The following is a 21,151-nucleotide window of genomic DNA, read 5'->3' as shown; positions in this document are numbered from 1 at the left end:
CCTTCAATTAATGTGTTCAGAAAATAGTTTTAAAATCCTTTTTTTTTTCTTCAGAAATTATGAACAGATATTAAGAAGACAAGAATGTTAATGTTTCGTTGATGCTCAATAATGTCAATAATTTCATTAACCCCAGAATCTGCTTGGAAGACGCCTTTTTATTTTTGAAACAGAAACAATTCAACTTAGAAAAATTAACTTATTAAACTTGTTAGAAATTGAACTTATTCTTTTATTTTGTTGAGAGTGACAGGAAATATGAGGAAAAGTAGAGAAAATCTCCATCATGCATTTAACCATATAATTTGAGTAATTTTAAGGGGGGGGGAAATACATAAAGGGAGTAAAATATAAACTCTATCAATATGAGCTCTGAAGTATATTTAGAATAAATTTTTGATGAACAAAAAAAAAATACATTTTCACGAATTTTTGAGACATTCACTTGTCTGAAATAACTGTTTAACTTTGATTCCAGGGGAGGGATCATTCTATTGTCTTATTCCACTTTTGAAATTTCAGAGTTGTTTAACATCCTTAAAAAAATGAGTTTTAGAGCAGTAGTCAACAAAAAAATTTACTGCATTGACTTTTTTAGAAAGTTGCAACTATTTATATACAGTCAAACTCCGCTATAGTGAACCTTCAAGGGACCAAAATTTTGGTTCACTATAACCGGGAGTTCACTATATCCATACTGCAAACCATTTTAACTAATTTTTGCAAACTTTTACTGAACTTTATTTAAAAAAATGAACAATAAAAACAAATACAAAAATGATTAAAAAACAATATGTAGTAACAAAAAAATATGTTAATTTTTATTTTTTATGACTCTTCGTCTTGCGTAAAAAAAATTTAGGGTTGGTCTTTATATACGGATAGGAAACTGAGGTCGAAGAAGCAAACAAGAAAATATGGTTAAGGCTACATTCCATTCAATAGATGATTCTAAAAATCGGTATGTGTATTTTATGCAGAAATTTCAAAATTACCAAAAAATGAAGAAAAAAATCAGTTGAAGACAGAAAAAACTTCATACTATCCAATTTCCTCTCACAAAAAATAATATTATATTTGTTCAGCAAGGCACGAACATTTCGTTCACTATACCCGGGAGTTCACTATAGACCATGTTCACTATTGCAGGGTTTGACTGTATTACAATTTTTTTCATTTAAGAATCTTATGCAAAACTTATTTTAATATCTTGTGGCAGAATTTTTTCAAGCTTTCTGTGACAAACTTCACTAGCATTAATATTTCTCTCTAAGATACTTTTGATTATAACAATTACTCACTTAAAGTAACAGAAACGTTGTGTTGACAGAAGAAAATGTAGAATAAAAATGTATAAAAAATTTTAATTGTAAAAGTTTTATTTTTTAATTCTAATACTATGATGCTTTCTCGCATTTTGTGGGCGGAAAAATGGACTAAATATTTCTTCTTTTGAATTTCGTAAATCATTACAAAAATTAAAATTCATATATAAATGAAACCATGATAAATAAAATTTTTTTTACATAAATTAAAAATCTTAAGATCCATGCAGTGACTCCAAAATAAAGATCGACGACGAAATTACGCAAATCAGACACATTAAAAAAAATATACTTAAGTGTGTGTAAAACACGGTGTTCTTTAAAGAAGAAAAAAAAGAAAGAAAGAACATCACTCCTAGAGCAAATTATCTTTCAAAATTTCATGAATTTTTTATTTTATATTATTAATTAAAAATTCCAGCTGTAGCCAATCATAACGTACTTTTTTAAAAATCTCAAATGAGAATAGAAAAATCGTGATTATTTCTTTTCTCTCTGATGTGCAAGAAAGACATCTTTGAAAGAAAAAAAATTCTGCAGAAAAAAAAAACTTTTTCGAAAAATTACGCAGAAAAGAAAACCAAAATATTTTCCTTCCCAATTAAAAAATCTTTCTGCAAAAACTCTAACGTTCTGCAACAATGCGCAATTTTGCCACAGGGTTTTAATATCGCATTTAGTATTTTAATTTAATATGTTGTGTTTTTAAATGTATAATCCCAAGAAACTGAAGTGGAAAGACAAAAAAATTTTTTGCTTAAAAAAAACAACAACATAAAGATGGTAATGAAAGTTGAAAATGTGTGTCGATATGCGATCGCACAAAACAAGTTAGCCTTTATTATCATCTACATATTTTTGAAGCAAATATTACGTGTGCTCAAAAATAGGCACTCATTCTCAAGATTTGGAAGAGGTGAATGAGGAAAGCAAAAGTGATTTGAAACAGAAAATGTATGGTTGAAACCTAAAATGAAAAACAAAGGCAAAAAACTGTGGTATCTGAGAGTGTAATAGATAATGAATACCTAGCAAGTGAAACCTTGGCGACATCGAACAAATCGGACTAAAGACTGACAGTAAAGAAACACGATAGATATGTTCAACATTAAAAATGCAATGAAATATCCATTACCACAGATTCTAGGACACGCATCCAATACATGGCTAATTGGACAAACCAGATTCACTTTAAAATTTAAACTAAAAGAATATGATAGAATATGTCTGTTATCAAGAATGAGATAAATCATCTACAGTCGCATTGTTGGAATTTTAAAACAAACTTAAGCTCGATAATGCCAAAATTTTTACCACATCAGCTCATCTTGATGCTCTTGAATCTTGTTTTATTCATAGGAATAAAGTAAAAATAATAAAGTAATAAAGAAATTAATGATCATTTTAACCTTTTTTATTGTAAGTTAAGACCAATTATGGTAATGAATTTATGTCACAGTTGCGAAAACATAACTCAGAATGAAATCTACAAATAGGAAACTCAAGAATCAACAAATAAGGAAACTTGCTTTAAATTGTATTCTATTAGAAGAATCCGGAAAAATTTAAAAGGTAATGAGTCTCTAACCAAGTGAACACATAGGAAAAACACATTAATGGTCCATTTATGTGAATCTTAGACAGGAAACAAACAAAACTGTAAGTGAGTGAGGATTAAAACCTGCGTCACTAGTGTCATGTGATTGTGATTAACATATAAAGGCATTAGTAAGTTAGGCATTAATATGTAATCACTCAAGAATAAGATAATTTATTATGAATGATTCATACTCAATTGAAGTTCAAAAAAAAGTAAAACTTTTTAAATATATTCATATGAAAAAAAAACTCATTCATTTGTACAAAAAATTACAATATTTAGTTAATCATAGTCAGTATTAATTCTGCCAGACGTCAAAATATAAAAACCTGAAAGTTTGTAAAAGAAATATTTTAATGTGAATAAAGTAAGGCTAAAATAAAAACTTATTCACTCATGAATAAGAAAAATTTATTATGAAAGTTTCATATTCAAAAGAAGTTTTAAAAAAAATAAAAACTTTATAAAAACATTCATTTAAAAATAAAAACTTATTCAATTTTACAAAAAAGATTACAATATTTAGTTTACTAAAGCCAGTAATAATTCTACTGCTAGATGTTAAAATTCTGAAAGTTTGTAAATTAAATACTTTAATAATAAAAAATCAGGCATCATGATGTTATCACTCATAAATAGGGTAAATTTATTATTAAAGATACTGAAATGAAATCAAAATGAAGTAAAAAAATAAACATTTTAAAAACAATCATTTTTACAAATATAAAACTTGCTTATTTTTATAATAAAAAAAAAATTGACTCTTACAAAAGAAATTGCAATTAATATTTATTTTTCAATAACAGGTAATAATTCTGTTTCAAGATGTGAAAACATAAAAACATTTTAAAAACCAGAAAGTCTGTAAAAAATGCTTTAAAGTAAAGAAGTTAGATATTACAATGTAAAGTCACACATAAATAGAGTAGATTAAGGATTCACATTCAAATAAAGTAAAAAATATATAAATAACGACATTTTAAAAACATTCATTTTTACAAAAAAATTCATTTATTTTTGCAAAAAAAAAACAATCATCATTTAATTTTCTATTGCTGATAATAATTCTGTTGCAAAATGCCAAAATAAAAAAAACATTTTAAAAACATGAAAGTCTGTATTAAAAAAAATAACCTTTTAAAGGCCCTGAAAACCGTTTTACAGACTAAGAACATTTTGATGATTTTTAAGAACTTGTACAAAATCTGCTAATATTAAACGTATGAGAAAAATGTTGGGTTTTTTGCTAACTTTTTTTTAAAAAAAATACAAAAGATAATAAACACTTCCATATTCCACTCACCCACACCAGATATTACGCCAAACACTTTGGGTGGGACATCCATTTTCTGAATCTCTTCTGCCAGCAGCTTTGTCGTGTGTATGCGACTTGCATAAACATTCTGCTGAAATCCCGGAGTCCATCTAAATACAAGCACACACACAATCAAACAAATAACAATAGTTGCTCACATAGAAATTATTCCCTGAAAGAAATAAAATTCTTATTATGTTTAGAACAATTCAAATGAACTTTAAAGCATTTCTTGGTTATGAGTAGCCTTTCATGAGTCATGGCAGGAAAGGTCACATAATGACTATAGGTGATTGTGACACCAACTCACAAAGCCTGAAAATTTCTTCATTATTGACACATTTCAAAAAAATTAATGTCTTGATAAATTTAAATCATTGATATTTTCAAAACATCATATTGTAAATAAATTATATGCAGCATAATTTAAATGAATAATTATGTATAAGTTTAACTTATAAGTTAACTTCCTAAACTTATGTATAAGTTTTACTTATACATAAGTTTAGGAAGTTTAGGAATTTTTATCTCTAATCACATTTATTATTCAAACCAGAAAAAATATTTACAAATGAAAGAGATGTCAAGTATAAATTCTATTTATAATAGTTTTAAATAAAATATACAAGAATTTTTATATGTGTTTGTGATCTATGATTTCTTCTTGAAACTTCTGTACCTTGGATTTCCGGAAACTTCCGGATCGCGGTTAGCGAAAAATCTGGAAATCCAGATTTTGTCCAGAGCACAATCATCTCTGCATTAATGAATGTCTTCTTCATTAACCTAATTTCACATTGCTGGAAAATACTTTATTTATTTATTTTTATTTACTTATTATTATTATTTTTTTTTTTTTTGCTTTTTTAACACCTACTGCTTCATTTTATATATTCCACAAGAGAGTTGTGATAAAAAAAGTTTAGCAATAGCTCACATTGAAAAAAAAAATCCCAAGCAAACAAGAGTTGAAAATAAAAGAATTAAGACGACAAAGAGAGTTTAGTGTGCTGTTACATTATTAGGATTTATATTACTTATATTACTATTATCAGGGGTCTGTCTAGGTTTTTTTGAAAGGTACCAATTTTGTGAAAATTTAGACGTAATTTGCCATAAGTTTAAAATTATATAAAAAAAAATCAACACATAAAATATGGAAAAGTAAGAAATTTTTTTTCAAAAAATGTTACTACAAATAAAAATCATGTATGACTGGTAAATTTGTATATATTTCTCCCCATATACTCAAAAACGATTTTGCTATTGTAAAATTTTGAGCTTAAAAATTGTATCCAAATTTAAAAGTCCACGAAAATCATTGTACAGTAGGGAACCGATTATCCGGAACGGTCGGGACCATCGCTATTCCGGATAACTGATTTTTCCGGTTTTCTGAATCGCTACAAAAAGCCGTTTTTTTTATTGTTAAACCCAACTAAAAAAAAAAAAAAATTGGAAATAATCTTAAAAATAAGAAACAACGATGAAGTAATGCACTAATGATTATTTCCAAAATGATGGTAAGGTAAACCTCTTTAAAAAAGAAAGAAAAATCGTAAAATCTTAAAAGGAAAAATAATTGTTTTCAAAAATGGCAAGAAAATTTATCGAATTTTGTTCCGGTTTTTTGGTTTTCTGGTTTTCTGATTTCCGGATAACGGGTTCTGTACTGTACATAGTTACATTTCAACTTGAATTCAACTTAAATTTCAAATTTAAGGTCAGTTAGAATAAATTTACTATAATATTTAAGATAATGTTTGAATTTCGACTTCCTGCAAAGTTTATAGAGGGAGAGCCTCATTTCACTTTAAAAATTCACCCGTAATTTATCGTTTTTTAAGGGGATACAAAAACAAAATTTTAAGAGGCAGAGAGGAGAATCTTAAAACTTGCTTTTTCAAAAGTATTTCGTGAAACTGTTTCTCCTAAAGTTGAATTTGGGAAAGATGCCACTAAACGGTAGTAAACTTGTCTGGACAGACTCCTGATTATTATTATTATGTTACTATTATAATCTATAATTATTATTATATAATTATTATTATTATAGGCTGGTATTAAAATCTTTACTATTAGAATTTAATAAAGTTTAAAACCTTGAAATTGAAATGCTGTTTTGAAGAATAAGCATATTTATGTTAAATACTCAAAGAAATATATAAAAAGTTTTAACTCCATTGCAAGAGCAAATAAAAAGTTTTATTTTATTTTTTATGATGCGAGCCAAAATTATTCAGTCTGGTCTGAACAGTGTATACAATTTCTTCATCAGATTTTAATTTAAACGTTTCATACAATTTCCTTGTAATAATAATTGATATTTTGTTTCTAAAAAAGTAACATGTATTACTTTATGAAAAATACTGTATACTTCTCCTCCAGTATTGATGTTAATATAGCATTTTTTTTTTTCCTTTTGAGAATTCAAACCTTTCATACAATTTTTCTGCGATTAAAACTAATAATCTGTTTTTAAAATTGCCAAGCAACATGAATTACTTCATTAAAAAAAGTACTTTTTCTCTCCTACTATTAATGTTCAAAGTCCAAGTATTATTCATCAAAAGTACCTTTCAGAGTATTTGTATATCAGGGTGAGAGATTTTTCAACAAAAACTAAGCACCTTTTAAGCACTCAAAATATATTTTTAATCACTTTAAAAAAAAATCATAATCAGGAGCTGAAAATCATAATGCAAGAATAAAAATTATTTCTTCCTATTGTTTAATATTCTTCATTTATATACATAAAATCAACAAAATGCAAAAATATTTTCAAAGACTTTTCATAATCATGATAAAATAACTAGTTTCTGATAAATATTGCAGAGAAAAAATTGCCAAAGCATGCTTTTTTTTCTTCAATTTATGACGTCGATCGACACAGCAAAGAAAAAATCCTGAAAGATGGAAAATTAAGCACTTTTTCAAACCTCAATTGAAAAAACAACCTTTAAGGGCTTTTAAAAAACATAAATCAAAAAAAGCACCTTTAAGCATTTTTTTAAAAATCCTACTCACCCTGTATATGGTTTTTATAATGTTAGCATATCTTTTACTTAACATTTTAATAACAAATTCACCATACTTCTACAGGAACAAGACAAAAATTAAATGGACTCTAACATGAACATTATGAGTTACATATTGTCTTTATTTCTGACTGTATGATTTTAAATCTTGAAATTCTATTTATTTAAAAAGGCAACCATCTGGTCGCCAGTGCCAACTAGTCAATTATAATTACAAAGAAATTGAATAAAAGGTTTCAATCCTAATAAAATAAAAACTGTCTTAAAAATAACGATAATATTATGAGAAAAATGAGCTCCATTTTTTATGAAGAAACCCATGTTACTTAGCAAGTTTAAAAACATAATATTAATTATAATTACAAGGAGATTGTACAAAATTGTATAAAAGGTTTCAATCCTTTTTAAAAAAAAAAGCAGCCTTAAACCACATTAATAATAGGAAGAAGTTAATAATTTTTTTTGTCTATTTTATTTAACCAATGTTAAAAACAAAATTTCAGATATAAGTACAAAGAAAATGTATAAAAGGTTTCAATTCTCATAAGAAATAAAAACGACTTTAACATTAATACTAAGGGAGAAATGAACTACATTCTTCAGAAGTTTAATACAGTTCGCTATAGTGAACACGGATTATAGTGAACTCCCGGATATAGTGAACAAAATGTTCGCTCCCGTGTCCTGCTATACACATATTATGTAATTTTTTGTGGATATAGTGAACTAAAAAAGTGAGGAAGTTGGATATTATGAACATTTTTCTGTCTTCAACTGATTTTTTTTAATAATTTTGAAATATCTACTTCAAAATAAATACTTATACTGATTTTTAAAACCATCTATACAGTGGAATGTAGCGATAAGCATTTTTTGTTTTTGTTTTTTTTGTTTACTTCTTTTATTTCACTTTTCCATCCCTAAAGAAAGGCAGACATATGGACAAATTTTTCCCTGCATTAGCTAAGGATTACTAATTTCTTGTGTACACAAGACGAAGAGTAATAAAAAATAAAAGCAAGTTACCACATTTTTTGTTACTACGTATTATTTTTCAGACATTTTTGTACTTAATTTTATTGGTCATTTATTTAAATAATGTATAATAAAAAGGAGTTCAGAGCCATTAGTTAAAATTGTTTGCGGAATGGATATAGTGAACTCCCGGTTATAGTGAACCGAAATTTCAGTCCCTTGAAGGCTCACTATAGCGGGGTTTGACTGTATACCCATTTAAAACAGAATCTTAAAGTTTAATTTGCCTTTTGTGTTTTTACCCATATTAAAACAGAATTTCAATTATAATTACAAGGAAATTCTATAAAAGCTTTTAATCCTCAAATGGAAACAAAATTATCTCAAACAATATTAATACAGGAAGAGAAATAAACTATATTAATTTAGGATTGACTGTATTTTACCAAACCATGTAAAAAACATATTTCAATTACAAAAGATTTCAAATCTCATGTGTAAAAAATTATTCCAACATAAGGTTGAAACAAACTACATCCTTTTAGAATTTACTATATTTTATTCAGTCACATTAAAAACAGAATTTCAATTAGAATTACAAAACAAATTACATAAAAAGTTTCAACCGTAATTTGGAAAAAATTTTCTTAAATAAAATTAATACTAGAGGGCCTACACTATGCACTTTAAATTATTGGCCAGAAAATTAGCTAAATGTCAAAAGTATTAGCCAAATTTCAAACATCTGCATCCATCCTAACAATTTAAGATTAATTTTTTGCCATAAAAAACTTCAAATCAAAAACAAATTTATAATGAATCCAACTATTTTATAAAGAGCTAATTCAAATCAGAGTCGTTTTACAGCAATGAATGAAAGAAAATGAATTTTTTTTCCCATAGGAAACTTCAAACCAAAAACAAATTTATAATAAATCGAACTATTTTATAAAGAGCTAATTCAAATCAAAAGTCATTTTACAGCTGGGGAGGATTAAATGATCAATTAAAGGAAGAGAGGAAGAAAAATGCTGTTTATTGTCTTTGATGAAAAGAAATAGGAATAGCTTGGTAACCTGACTAGAGTAGGATGAACCTGAAGCAACATTGGATTCCGACTATCTTTTTTTTAAGTATATCTGATTATGATATAAAATACACAAAAGGCAACTTTAAAGCTGACATATTTTCTCAGCATGTTCTAGATAATAGTATTAAAAATAATTTTGTTATGAATAATGAAAATCTTTTGCAATTAGATCATATTTGCAAAAAGATAACTTATTGGAAATTTTATTGAAATTGATAATGTTTTATGCATACATAAAAAAGGTTTCACTAAAATTGTTATTCCTTTCTCATTAAGACCTAAATTGCACGAAATAGTTCATTTTAAAATAATTCCAAAATTCAGTCATCTTGGGATTCAAAAAACAATTAATTTTCTTACTTCTATACATTATTGGGAAAATATTGCTTGGTTTAAACAAAGCAAATTTTAATAAACATTGTCATACTTGTTGAATCTAGACAAAAACTATTTGGTTTACTTCAGAAGTTCTTCCATTTGATACACCGTTTTAAATAATTGCAAAAGACAGTGGTTTTAATTAGTATAATTCCACAAAAAATATTTAACTTTAATAGTTGATCTCATTATATGTGGTCTTTTGCATCAAAATCTTATCAATTTATTTTATATAAAAGGTTTGATTATTTAAGTTTTTTATTTTTTAATAAAAGAATTTTTATTATCTCATTTATTTTTTAGTGTCACAAACATAATTATAATAATTCAGAAAAAGAGAATTGTTGTAAAAGATAAATTATTTCATCATCATCATAGTTGGCCAGACAGCCCAATGTGGGCCAATGCTTTCCTCTGAAGTAATGACTTCTGATTTACCTTTGATCTCCAATTCTTTTAATTAATTGTAAAAAATCAGACTCCACTGAGTCAGCCCATCTCAACCATGGCCTTCCCTGCTTTTTTGTTCCAGTGGGTTGAAAAAGCATTTTTTTGATTGTATTGTCATCACTCATTCGAATCATATGGGCCATCCAATTCATTCTATTCATTTTTATTTATTTAATAATATCCGATTGTTTATAAATCTTGTACAGTTCAAAGTTAAATTTCCTTATCCAGTCATTGTTTTCATTTACACCACCAAGTATACTCCGCAAAATCATTCTCTCAAATATTGTGATATGATTTTCTTCCAGTTTTGTCATTGTCCAAACTTCAGAAGCGTATGTCAAGACTGGCTTGACAAGAAATTTGTAGATTAGGAACTTTGTTTTTCTATAAATTGTTCAAATCATTTAATTCTATTTTTTCCGTTTTATTGCTTTTTATACTACTTGCAGAGATTTTTTTATCAAAATTGAGGCAGAGGTTTAAAACATCCATCGTCAGCCGAGCGCGGGTGGTTATACTATATCTATCATTGAAGAGTGTGATTCGAAAAGAGCTTCATTTAGAACAACAATGTGTAAGTCATAAATCATTTTTCTAATGCCATTCCCAATGTGTGATTTGTAAACTACTAATGAGAATTGTGATGCATGATTCTGAAGTTACTTACATACATATCATGTTATATGATTCAGAAATAACTTAAAATCCTGGTGTGATTGATAAATCACTTTAATGTGAATCATGGTGTGTGATTTATAAAATACCTTCAAAAGAATTTTGATGAGTAATTTGCAAATCACTTTAAAGCAATATTAGATATGTGATACCTTAATCGCTTTAATTTGTGTCGCAATTCGAAGAACATTTTATACGAGTTCGTAAATCAAGAATCTGTTTAGTGTGAATCATGATGTATATTCATAATCCAAGAAATCTGGAGAACTAAATTTTATTTATTAGCAGTAAAAACTAAATGTAAAAATCTGATTCTTAAAAAGAACAAATAGGATAACAATATTAACCTGTCGTAATAATGAATTTAACACATTGAACATATTTCTGAATCGATGAAACACCGTATATCTTACGAAAACTATGACTACAAAAACTAAAATTTGCTTGAAATGTAAGCTTTCTAAACATCAGAGATGAACAATAAACAGGTGTGAAAAATCTAGAGAGAAAAATTTTGCATCTTCTTTAACCTCTTTTCACTTCAAGCGTTGAAGGACTTTTCAGGACCATGATTTTTTTTTCAACAAAATTCAAGGACTTTCAAGGTTTTTCAAGTGAATGAATTTAAAAATCATATCATTAGAAAAATGTTACTAATTTTCCCTGTGTGCTTCATTTGTTAAATAACAAAATAATAATGTTTTGTCTTTGTATAACAGAATATAAATTACAAGTATGGAAAAAATGGTAGAGAATGAATCAATCATTAAAGAGAGAAAATACCTTCGTTTAGCATCTAATATATTCTGCCCAGCCACATTAATGACAGCTACGCAAGATTTTGGCAAACCCTCCTTTGTCACATCATTCTGAAAATAAAACAATCCTCCTATTCAATCACGCTTTTCAAAAATAAAAATGACACCCTCAATAACTTTTGAGATAAAGATTAAATTTTACAACACAAAAACTATGTGATAAATTCTGCTTAAATTTTATATTTTGTCATTTAAAATTATGCTAAAACACCGTAAATATTAATATACTTAACAATTCAAAATTTTCAAGTTTTAATTAATAAAAAAATAAATTATTAAAGCATTTTTTCTTCTTTTTCTTTTTTTTTACTTGAGTTTATCTTTGGAAAGTGAAATTTAATAATTGTGCGCAAATTTTTTTTTATTTGCTTAAAAATTTTTCTACATTAACATTAAGGGGTCAAAATTTTGTACCTCTCTCCTGACCAAAATATTGGGACCCTATTTGAAAGATTGCGGTTACCCTCAATATTTTTGGGGTCAGAATTCCGAATCCGCCCATAAAGAAGTATGTTCATTCAGCAAAAGTTGCTTTTGTGTCTGATTTCATAACTTAAAATGTCGTTTGCACTAATGAATTAGTATATTTGAGGTCACCCCCTTGAACTATTAAGATTGAATCCTAAAACATGAAGATTAGATCGTTATATAAAAGTTATTTAGGGTGGTCTGCTTGTTATTATTATTTATTTACTTATTTTTTTTTAACACTGTACATTACAGATGTGACTTTTCGGCCTCAGGACACAAAACGATAAAATGGTTCGTACAATATCAATTTAATACCACTGCTATAATTTTTTTTTGAGTTATTTAAAAAGTTCTTGAGACATGACGAAATAAGCAAAAAGTTATGAAAATATTCATAAGTTATTTTTCAACCATGAAAATTTACTTTGAATTACATATTTATTGATATCTTATCTTAAAACATCTAGATATATCTCACTCTAACCACTACTTTAAACAATTTTCTAGACCAATTTATTTCACATAGATATTTTTTAACAGGTACAATGAGAAGTGAACATTTAAAAATTACATATTATTGATTATAAGTAATATAGGTTTACAGAACCGTTTTTAGGCATGGGCACACCCGGGCAGTGCCTGAGGGCCCCAGGCACTCAGGGGGCCCTTGAGAATCTTACTTTTAATAAATTGTATTTAAAAAAAAACTAAGATTAAACAAAATTACCTTATATATTTTTTAAAATAAATATATTATATTGTATAAAGTGTGTATTTTGCTTTTCTTTCTACAAATAGCGATTGATTATCGTGCAAAGAACAATGGTTTGAATAGTTTATCACCAGGGAAACTTAAAAAGGCAACCCAAATCTACTTTTCTACATTCCAATGAAATTTTTATGTGAATTCAGTTTTTTTTTGGGGGGTCTACTAAAAACATATTTAAATCAAAATGTATTTAAATTTGTAAAAATTATTGCATGTTAAAAATGCTTTATTTTATGTGAAAATTTTTAGTTTGATTTTAAGCAGTATGACATGTTATAAGGACCCAAAGCATTTCTTTGCCCGGGGGCTCTACATTCGATTAAGACAGCCCTGTAGGTTTACAATAACAATTAAACTCTAAATAGAAAAAAAATTTATAAGAAAATTTGTTTGTTTTTTTCACTAAATTTTATTTAAAATAAATATATTTATGAACATGATATAAAATTATATTTTAAAAAGAAATAGCTTAATTTGAATCAGTCAAGCCTACGATTCTTGTTCTTTAAAAAAATCTTGACAGAAAAGAATGTTAAAAGCTCACATTACAAATTGCACATACAGGTGTAAACAATTTGCAAATTGGCAAGCAATCTGCTTATTTTTATAATCCTTAAAATTACTAAATTTCTATACTGGGCATTTGATAAGACTGATGATCATTTCTGCATGAAGCAACAATACATAAAAATTCTGCAAATTCTCCATTTCTGAAATGGAGAGCACATGTGTATTTCACAAGATTCATGGCTTTATATAAAAAGTTTGTTCCTCAAATCTGGAGAAAGAAAAATTCCCTGTACATATTATAATACAATACATTCAGAGGAATACTGTTCTCTTGTTATATAGGGTTAACTATATTTATTAGTTTTAATTGATCTAAAAACTTGGAGGGAAAAAAAAAGGGAGCAGCTGAACATATTTAAATAGTAATATTGAAATAGTATAGTATAGCTGAAACATTATGGTTAAATATCCCGTAGAATTGAAGGGATTATCGACCATGTCAACCTTCATCTAATCAAAAGGTACCTCATGATAGAATCAAGTTAACATGTACTAGGGAATCGACATTTAATATTTGTAGTGGTAGTTGTGCCACTCTTTGAGTAATCACCATTTTTTTAAAAGACAAAATTCCCAGTTTGTAAAGAAAAAAATCAAAATTCCCTGCATTTTCCAGGTTTACCTGTAGAGTGGTAAACCCTCTATAAACTTAACAAATAATATCATAATTTTATATTCACTTCAGAACTCTGAAATTGAATAGTTTAGTTATCCTTTCAGGACTATTCTAATTCAATCGGAGTTTCCAATTATTTATTTATTTTTCCCTTTCTATTCAGGCAATAAAAAGGTTTTACTTTTCTTTGAGAATAAAACTTAAATGTTATTTAAAAACAAAAGGTATTTTATGTAAATGTATTTTCTTTTCCCAGAAAAAAACTTTTTGTAAATGACATTTAGTTACCAGTTTCAAAAAAAATTTTTATATTGAATTCTTAAACAGATCAAAATTTCTTTAAATAAACAAAACAATTTACATTTTTGAAACAGTTTATCTCTATTATTTTTTAAAACAAAAGATTCTATGTTTTCCTACAAGCCTTATCTTGCACATGTAAATGTAGACCCAAGTAAAAAGCTTATTCTGTCATTGTTAATTTGCAATAACGTAACTAAAAAGAATAAATCAAGAAAGCAGAGAAAATAATACCACTGAGTTTACTACATCATTAAAACTATAGGAATGTAGATGACTTGAACAATTTTAGTGTAGCAAAAATGTAACACTGTTACAAAATTATCCTTCTTCTACCTTTACAAGCAGAAAATTGTAACATGTTCAGCACAATTTTAAAGGCAATGCCTGTTATTAAGAAGCTAGGATAGGTTTTGGTCAATGTTTCAGAGATAATATTTACTGGAATACAGATAAAGATGTGCAATGCTTTTTTTTTAGAAAAAAGATTACTCTGTTTGAGATTGGATTGAAGTAACATTGCCAACAAACAATTACTTATTTCAAATCAGCTCACATTCCAACTTATTTTTATGAGACATAGTCCAAATGTATGTGATTATATTATTGAGTTACTTGTGTAGCAAAACTTGATTCACTACTTTATGCCTTGTCTGCATCAATTCAATGTAGAAGATTACGAAAATCTCACACAAAGAATTTTAATATATTTATATGTAATATAATACCAAAATATGTTTTAATAAATTACGATATTAGAAAAACTTAAAGTGATTAGTAAAGTCTTGTGATACTATATAATTTAAGAAAGAATTAATTTTCAATATAAATGCATTCTGACAGCAAATATAAGATTTAAGAAAGGAAAGTAACAGTAGTTGCTTGTATATTTTTTTCCTCACTTGTGCATTGATTGGAGTAGGAGTTTTTCTATTTTTTCCCACACAAACTATAAAGTCACAAATGCAAAGCCAACAACCATAGCTAATTGTTTTTTTTAAAATTATTTTAGGCGATGGTTATTTTTCAAAAAATAAATGAAATAGCTGAATTTTCTTATGCCAGTAAACAGGGTTCATTGATTCAAATCAGCTTGATTTAAATCATGATTAAAATCAAATGATTTTATTAAAAAAATCATTGATTTAAATCAACTGCTTTTAATATATATATTATATTGATTTTAAAAGTTAAAAAACCGTGCTTTAAATTATTGATACTTTTATTATTTTCTTTTCTTAGTTTCAAAATTTGTTTTGAATAAATTGCTGCATTAATTAATTTTAGTTAACGAAATTACTTTCTTTCTTGGTGTGTGTTAAACACATTTGAAATTACATGTTTAAAAATCTTTTGATTCTTAACATTGAAAGTGCAGATTAGAGTAAATATTTAATGCTGTTTTAATATAGACTTGCATAGCTGTAGAAAGTAAATAAACTTTTTTTCAAAAAGAAAAAAAGCAAATGTTAATTAAAATTCTACCTTTTGATTAAAAAAGCATGGAATTCCAATCTACATTATAGTTTATTGATGCAAATTTCTATATTTCTAAAGCTAGAGGTTATATTAAAAAGAAATTACGTTAACATGCCAAAAATAGAAAAAAGAAAAAAAAGAAAACTGAGTTCAGATATTTTTTTCCTGATATAGTGATTTCCTGATATCCCTTTCAAAGTCTATTTGAAGCAGTAGGGTTATTAACAGGTATTTTTTTTTCTCATAATATGTTTACGGTATCTTTGAAATTATCAGATTTTCTTTTGTGAAAAAAAATTCCAATGAGTTCATAAATTCTTTTAAAATGTTTTTTAGCTTAACTTATGTATTTTGATATAGGATTAAAAATGAATATTTTAACATAAAAAAAAATAGATTGAATATTTATTTTTTGATGAATGACAACATTTTTTGATGAATGACAAAAAATGAATATTTTAACATAAAAATATATAGATTGAATATTTATTTTTTGATGAATGACAACCATTAAAACACAATTTATAAACACAATCTGTTGCATTTATTTTGCCATTTTATAAATCATGAGAAAAAAAAAAAGAGATCACAATTTTAAATTAAAATTATGGTCTGCTAATTGAAACTTTGTGTTACTAGTTAAAGTAGTATTCTTTAAATTATCTATTTTATCTTGACTTTTAATTTCAATCATGTCTTTGTATCAAAATGGTCACTATGCATTATAATGAAAAATTATTTTAGTAAGTTAGAGCTTCTAAAATATTGTTATAATATAGTTTTAATATTAATTTAATTTTGATTAAACATTTATAAGGTTTTGTTAATCATAAATTAAAGCTCTCATAGTGTATTTGAATAAAAATCAAAAAAATCTGATTTAAATCAAAAAAATCCGATTTAAATCAAAATAATCACGAACCCTGCCAGTAAAGTGGAAATTTAAAGAAAATATCTTATAAGTTTTGATAAAAAAAGATACTATTTCAACAGTCGGATTTGTTTTTTTTTTAACCAAGCGTGCATAACAGATTCTATTTTTTCCTGACTACTCAAAATCTCTCAAAAGGCATAAAAAAAATTATCAGAATCATCATCTTTTTTACTTTAGAGATTTATTAAAAAAACAATAGATTTAAATCTTAGATGTAACCAAAACTGTCAACAGCTATGAAACCAAGAGTAAAAATTGATAAAATATGGGGAAAGAAAAAGATCAAATAATTTTCACGACATTAAAGACTTCTAATAAACTAACAGACAAAATCCATTCATTTTAATTTTTCAAATCCCAATTCACTTACCCATGAAATAGAATTCAGTTTTGGCTGCCTTGATACAGTAAGAACATCGTAACCAATTTTACTCAAATTCCTGGCAATTGCACGACCAATAAAACCACTACCTCCACCTGAAATTTAATAAAAAATATTCATAAATAAACATTTATCATAAATAAACATTTAAATTCTAACAATCACTAATGCATTTCTTCTATACTGCATTGGGTCGGTATTCTTGATACAAAAGTTTGAAGGGTTTTTACAACTAAATATCAAAAAGCTTCATTAATTTTTTAGTGAAAATCATAGTAAATGCAGGGGTCTGTCAAGGCAAAATTTACTACCATTTAGCGGTACCTTCACAAATTCAACTTTAGGAAAAACGGTAGTTGCACAAAATACTTTTTCTTAAAATATTATTTTTCTTATCCCATAAGAAACGATAAATCTATATTTTTGTGTTGATTTTTTAATATAATTTTTAACTTTCACAAATTATGTCTACATTTTCACAAAATAGGTACCTCTCAGAAAAACCTAGACAGACCCCTAAAATCGCAAATAAAATGGTGTTAGCAAAAAGAATACCTTCACAAAATACTTTTTCTTAAAATATTACTTTTGTATCCCGTAAGAAACGATATATCCATATTTTTTTGTTGACTTTTAATATAATTTTTAATTTTCACAAATTATGTCTACATTTCCACAAAATAGGTACCTCTCAGAAAAACCTAGACAGACCCCTAAAATGGACATAAATGGTGTTAACAGACGTTCAAAATTATTAAAGATTTAAAATCGATAAAAATAAAAATATATAAGTTTGATAAAAATCCAATATACTTAAACAGGGCCAAAGAGAGGGAGGAAAATTACATAGGGTCCTTTGACTTGGGAGGCCACTGGCATAGTTAACAAAACAAAGGCCTTGTCCAGGATTCGAACTTATGACTTTTTTGATGTGAGGTCAGCTCCCTGACCACTAGAGTTGGCAAAAAAAGAAAATAAAAAGAAGAATGACCCTCCCGAGCTAGAGATATGAATATGCTTAAATGTTCTTGAGATGGCTGATTTGAGTGTTAGAATAAAAAATTTCCCATTCAAATGTGATAAAACAAAAATTAAGTTTTTCTCTGTTTTCAAATATAAAATTAATTTTTTTATGCTTAATAATGGAAATTTACCAATTGTTTTTAAAATTTATATTCCTTTTATATATCTCAAATACTTTCAATTACAATTTAATTTATTCAATTTTTTTAAGTCCGATCTTTTTACAATTGCAAAAAAATTTGCAAAAATTTTGTTTAGATTATCTCATTTGCTTTTAAAAAAAGAAATATATATTTCTTATCATATAATTACAATTACAAAGCATTGACACAAAAGATCGTTAAATTATAAAAAATACTAATTTGATTTAAATTACATTTTCGAAATGAAATTATTTTGTTATCTTATGAGTTAAAAAGTCTGAATGAAACATATACAAAACAAGTATTAATAAAACTACTTACGGAGAAAAATCATTGCATGGTTTGAACTTAATAAATAATAATTGACTCATACTTTATGTTTTTCACTCAAGACTCACAATGAAAAAAAAAATGAAGAAACACTCATCAATCAGTTAACAGATTACACATTTTTTTTTTTTTTTTTTNGCAATCTGTTAATTAGAGTAACAATGATTAACAAACTGTAGCAAAATAAATTACTAAAAAAATTTATCAGGCTGCGTAGCCAAATCTTTCAACAAAAAATAAACACCTTTTAAATACCTTTTAAGCACTCAAAAAATCTTTTTAAGCACTATATACATTAACAAAATGCAAAATAATTTTCAAAGACTTCACATGGTCATGATAAAATAACCAGTTTCTAACAAAGAACTCTTTTCTTGATTCCATTAGACACTATAAGAAGATCGAGAGATTTTTCGGTTCGATATCAGAGGGTAGAAAATGAAGCTCGAAATGAATATCTTGCAAAATGCAGCAGAGTTGCACACATGAATGCAATAATCTAACAATGAATAACAAACATGTAACAATGATTAACAAACTGTAGCAAAAGAAATAATTAAAAACCTCTATCAAGTGCATAGCCAAATCTTTCAACAAAAAATAAACACCTTTAAAGTACTTTTTAAGTTCTCAAAAAATATTTTTAAGCACTTAATAGATCAGCAAAATGCAAAATAATTTTCAAAGACTTTACATGATCATGATAAAATAACCAGTTTCTGACAGAGAACTCTTTTCTTGATTCCATTAGACGCTATGAGAAGATCGAAAGATTTTTCGGTTTGATATCAGAGGGTGGAAAATGGAGCTTTAAATTAAGAATATCTTTCAAAATGCAGCAGAGTTGCACATGCGAGTGCAATAATCACACCAAACCCAGCTCAGTAGGAGCACCTGCGGAATCTAAAGTATTTCATCAAACATGCAAAATGATTTACACTTTTAAACGCTACGGACCGAATGTAAGCCAAAATGGATCATGGTCAAATGAATTTTTAAAACGCTGAATAGAATAATGTGAAAAGCACACTTTTGCATAATACTGGCCGACTCTGAGGGAATACTCATTATACTCACCTATGACAACAGTTCCTAATGTCATAACTGTTGTGTTTTCCTGCAATTACAATGTTTTATAGGTCTGTTATGTGCTTCAGAAACAAAAATCTAGATATTTCCCAAAACACAACATTTCAATCTGAAACAAAAGAAATAAAGTTATTAAACATAATTGATATTAATAGATGAATCACATTTTCTGTCAAGACAAGTTGCTTAAATTTTCAGTTACAAGAAACCACAATTTACTTAAAAAGAAAGATATTTTTCAAAAATCTAAGCAAGAAACCGTGCAGTACTAAAATGACCTTTTTTAAAATGTTGGTCGCAAAGTTGTTTTGATATTTTGTTTTGATATCAAATTGTTTTGGTCGCTAAATTGTTTTTATCAGAAATAAATTGAGATTTTATCAGAAATAATTGATTAATTGAATGACAATCTTGTACTTTATATTTTAAAATATATTGCATTGTTGAGTAAATAAAAACCATGAAAATTAAATAAAGGTATCTAAAGTAAAGGTACTCCAGTTAAAATTTAAACACACTAGCTAGTCAAAAAGTGGTCAAAATATTCAATAATGATAAATTGTAGGGAGAAATTTTACTTGAGATGCTCAGGAGAAGATAAAAGTTATATTTTTCCCAGACACAGAACTGCAGTTGAAATAAGGGCACCTAAGTGATCGAAAATTTGAATTAATGAAAAATTCTATTTAGTGATAAAAATCTTCCTGTAGTTATGATATAATAGAAACCTTCATTGTTACCAGGCTGCATAAAGAAATCTAGGTTATCTGGTTAGTTGGAAAGTGGTATAAAATTTCCCCTTCTCAGATCCAAAAGTGAATTAATAAAAACTGTATAAAAAAAATTCATTTTTAATAAATTTGTCAATTAAGTTACGAAATTAGTTTTTTTTCTTTTCATTAATAAAAATATTTTAATTTGCATTTTTGTCTGCTAAAGTGATTCACATTAATTTCAGAATTGATTGCTTTAAAAAGAGAATTTTTTAAATTTATATAAATACGTCATAAATATGTCAATAATATGATAAATGAAGATGTTGCTTCAAAAATCATTCTGACCTAATTTAATTCTGGTCATTAAAATATATTTTAGAATAGTTGTAAAAAATATGAGTCACTGTAATCTAAATAAAATTAAGACACCGTAATAATCAAAGTATGAAAATTTTAAAATATAGACAGTAATACTTTATTGTATTAAAAAAACTGAGCTAAAATAAATCAGTAATAACAAAAAACTTTCAACAAAAATATATTCTTCTGTGTCCCTAGGATACAATCGCTTAGGATCTAAGATTTTCACCTCTATTTTTTGAAGAAAAAAAATCTCAAATTTAATTTGTAATTTTTTTTCTGTCCTTCAAATTTTGTATACT

The 21,151-nt window shown here is 26.5% G+C and overlaps 1 protein-coding gene across 5 annotated transcripts in view; it reads right to left on the bottom strand.

Annotated features, from left to right (window-relative positions):
• LOC107445965 (epimerase family protein SDR39U1) overlaps nt 1–21,151 on the bottom strand; it is a 33,714-nt gene that overhangs the window by 10,863 nt on the left and 1,700 nt on the right. For 4 of the 5 annotated variants that reach the window (XM_016060482.4, XM_016060483.3, XM_016060486.3 and 1 more), the window contains exons 2-5: nt 19,762–19,882; nt 17,177–17,283; nt 11,633–11,718; nt 4,229–4,350 (exon numbers count right to left, since the gene is read on the bottom strand). In XM_016060482.4, the coding sequence (XP_015915968.1) occupies nt 4,229–4,350; nt 11,633–11,718; nt 17,177–17,283; nt 19,762–19,786 (340 nt within the window). In that variant the 5' untranslated portion in view covers nt 19,787–19,882. Of the gene's footprint in view, nt 1–4,228; nt 4,351–11,632; nt 11,719–17,176; nt 17,284–19,761; nt 19,883–20,351; nt 20,640–21,151 lie in introns of those variants that run through there. The other variant, XM_071180916.1, reaches the window with a different exon arrangement.

This window comes from Parasteatoda tepidariorum, chromosome 5 (genome assembly GCF_043381705.1).
Source record: "Parasteatoda tepidariorum isolate YZ-2023 chromosome 5, CAS_Ptep_4.0, whole genome shotgun sequence".
Lineage (NCBI taxonomy): Eukaryota > Metazoa > Arthropoda > Arachnida > Araneae > Theridiidae > Parasteatoda > Parasteatoda tepidariorum.
The sequence above is the reverse complement of the archived record's forward strand: the minus strand, read 5'-3'. Positions and strand labels throughout refer to the sequence as shown.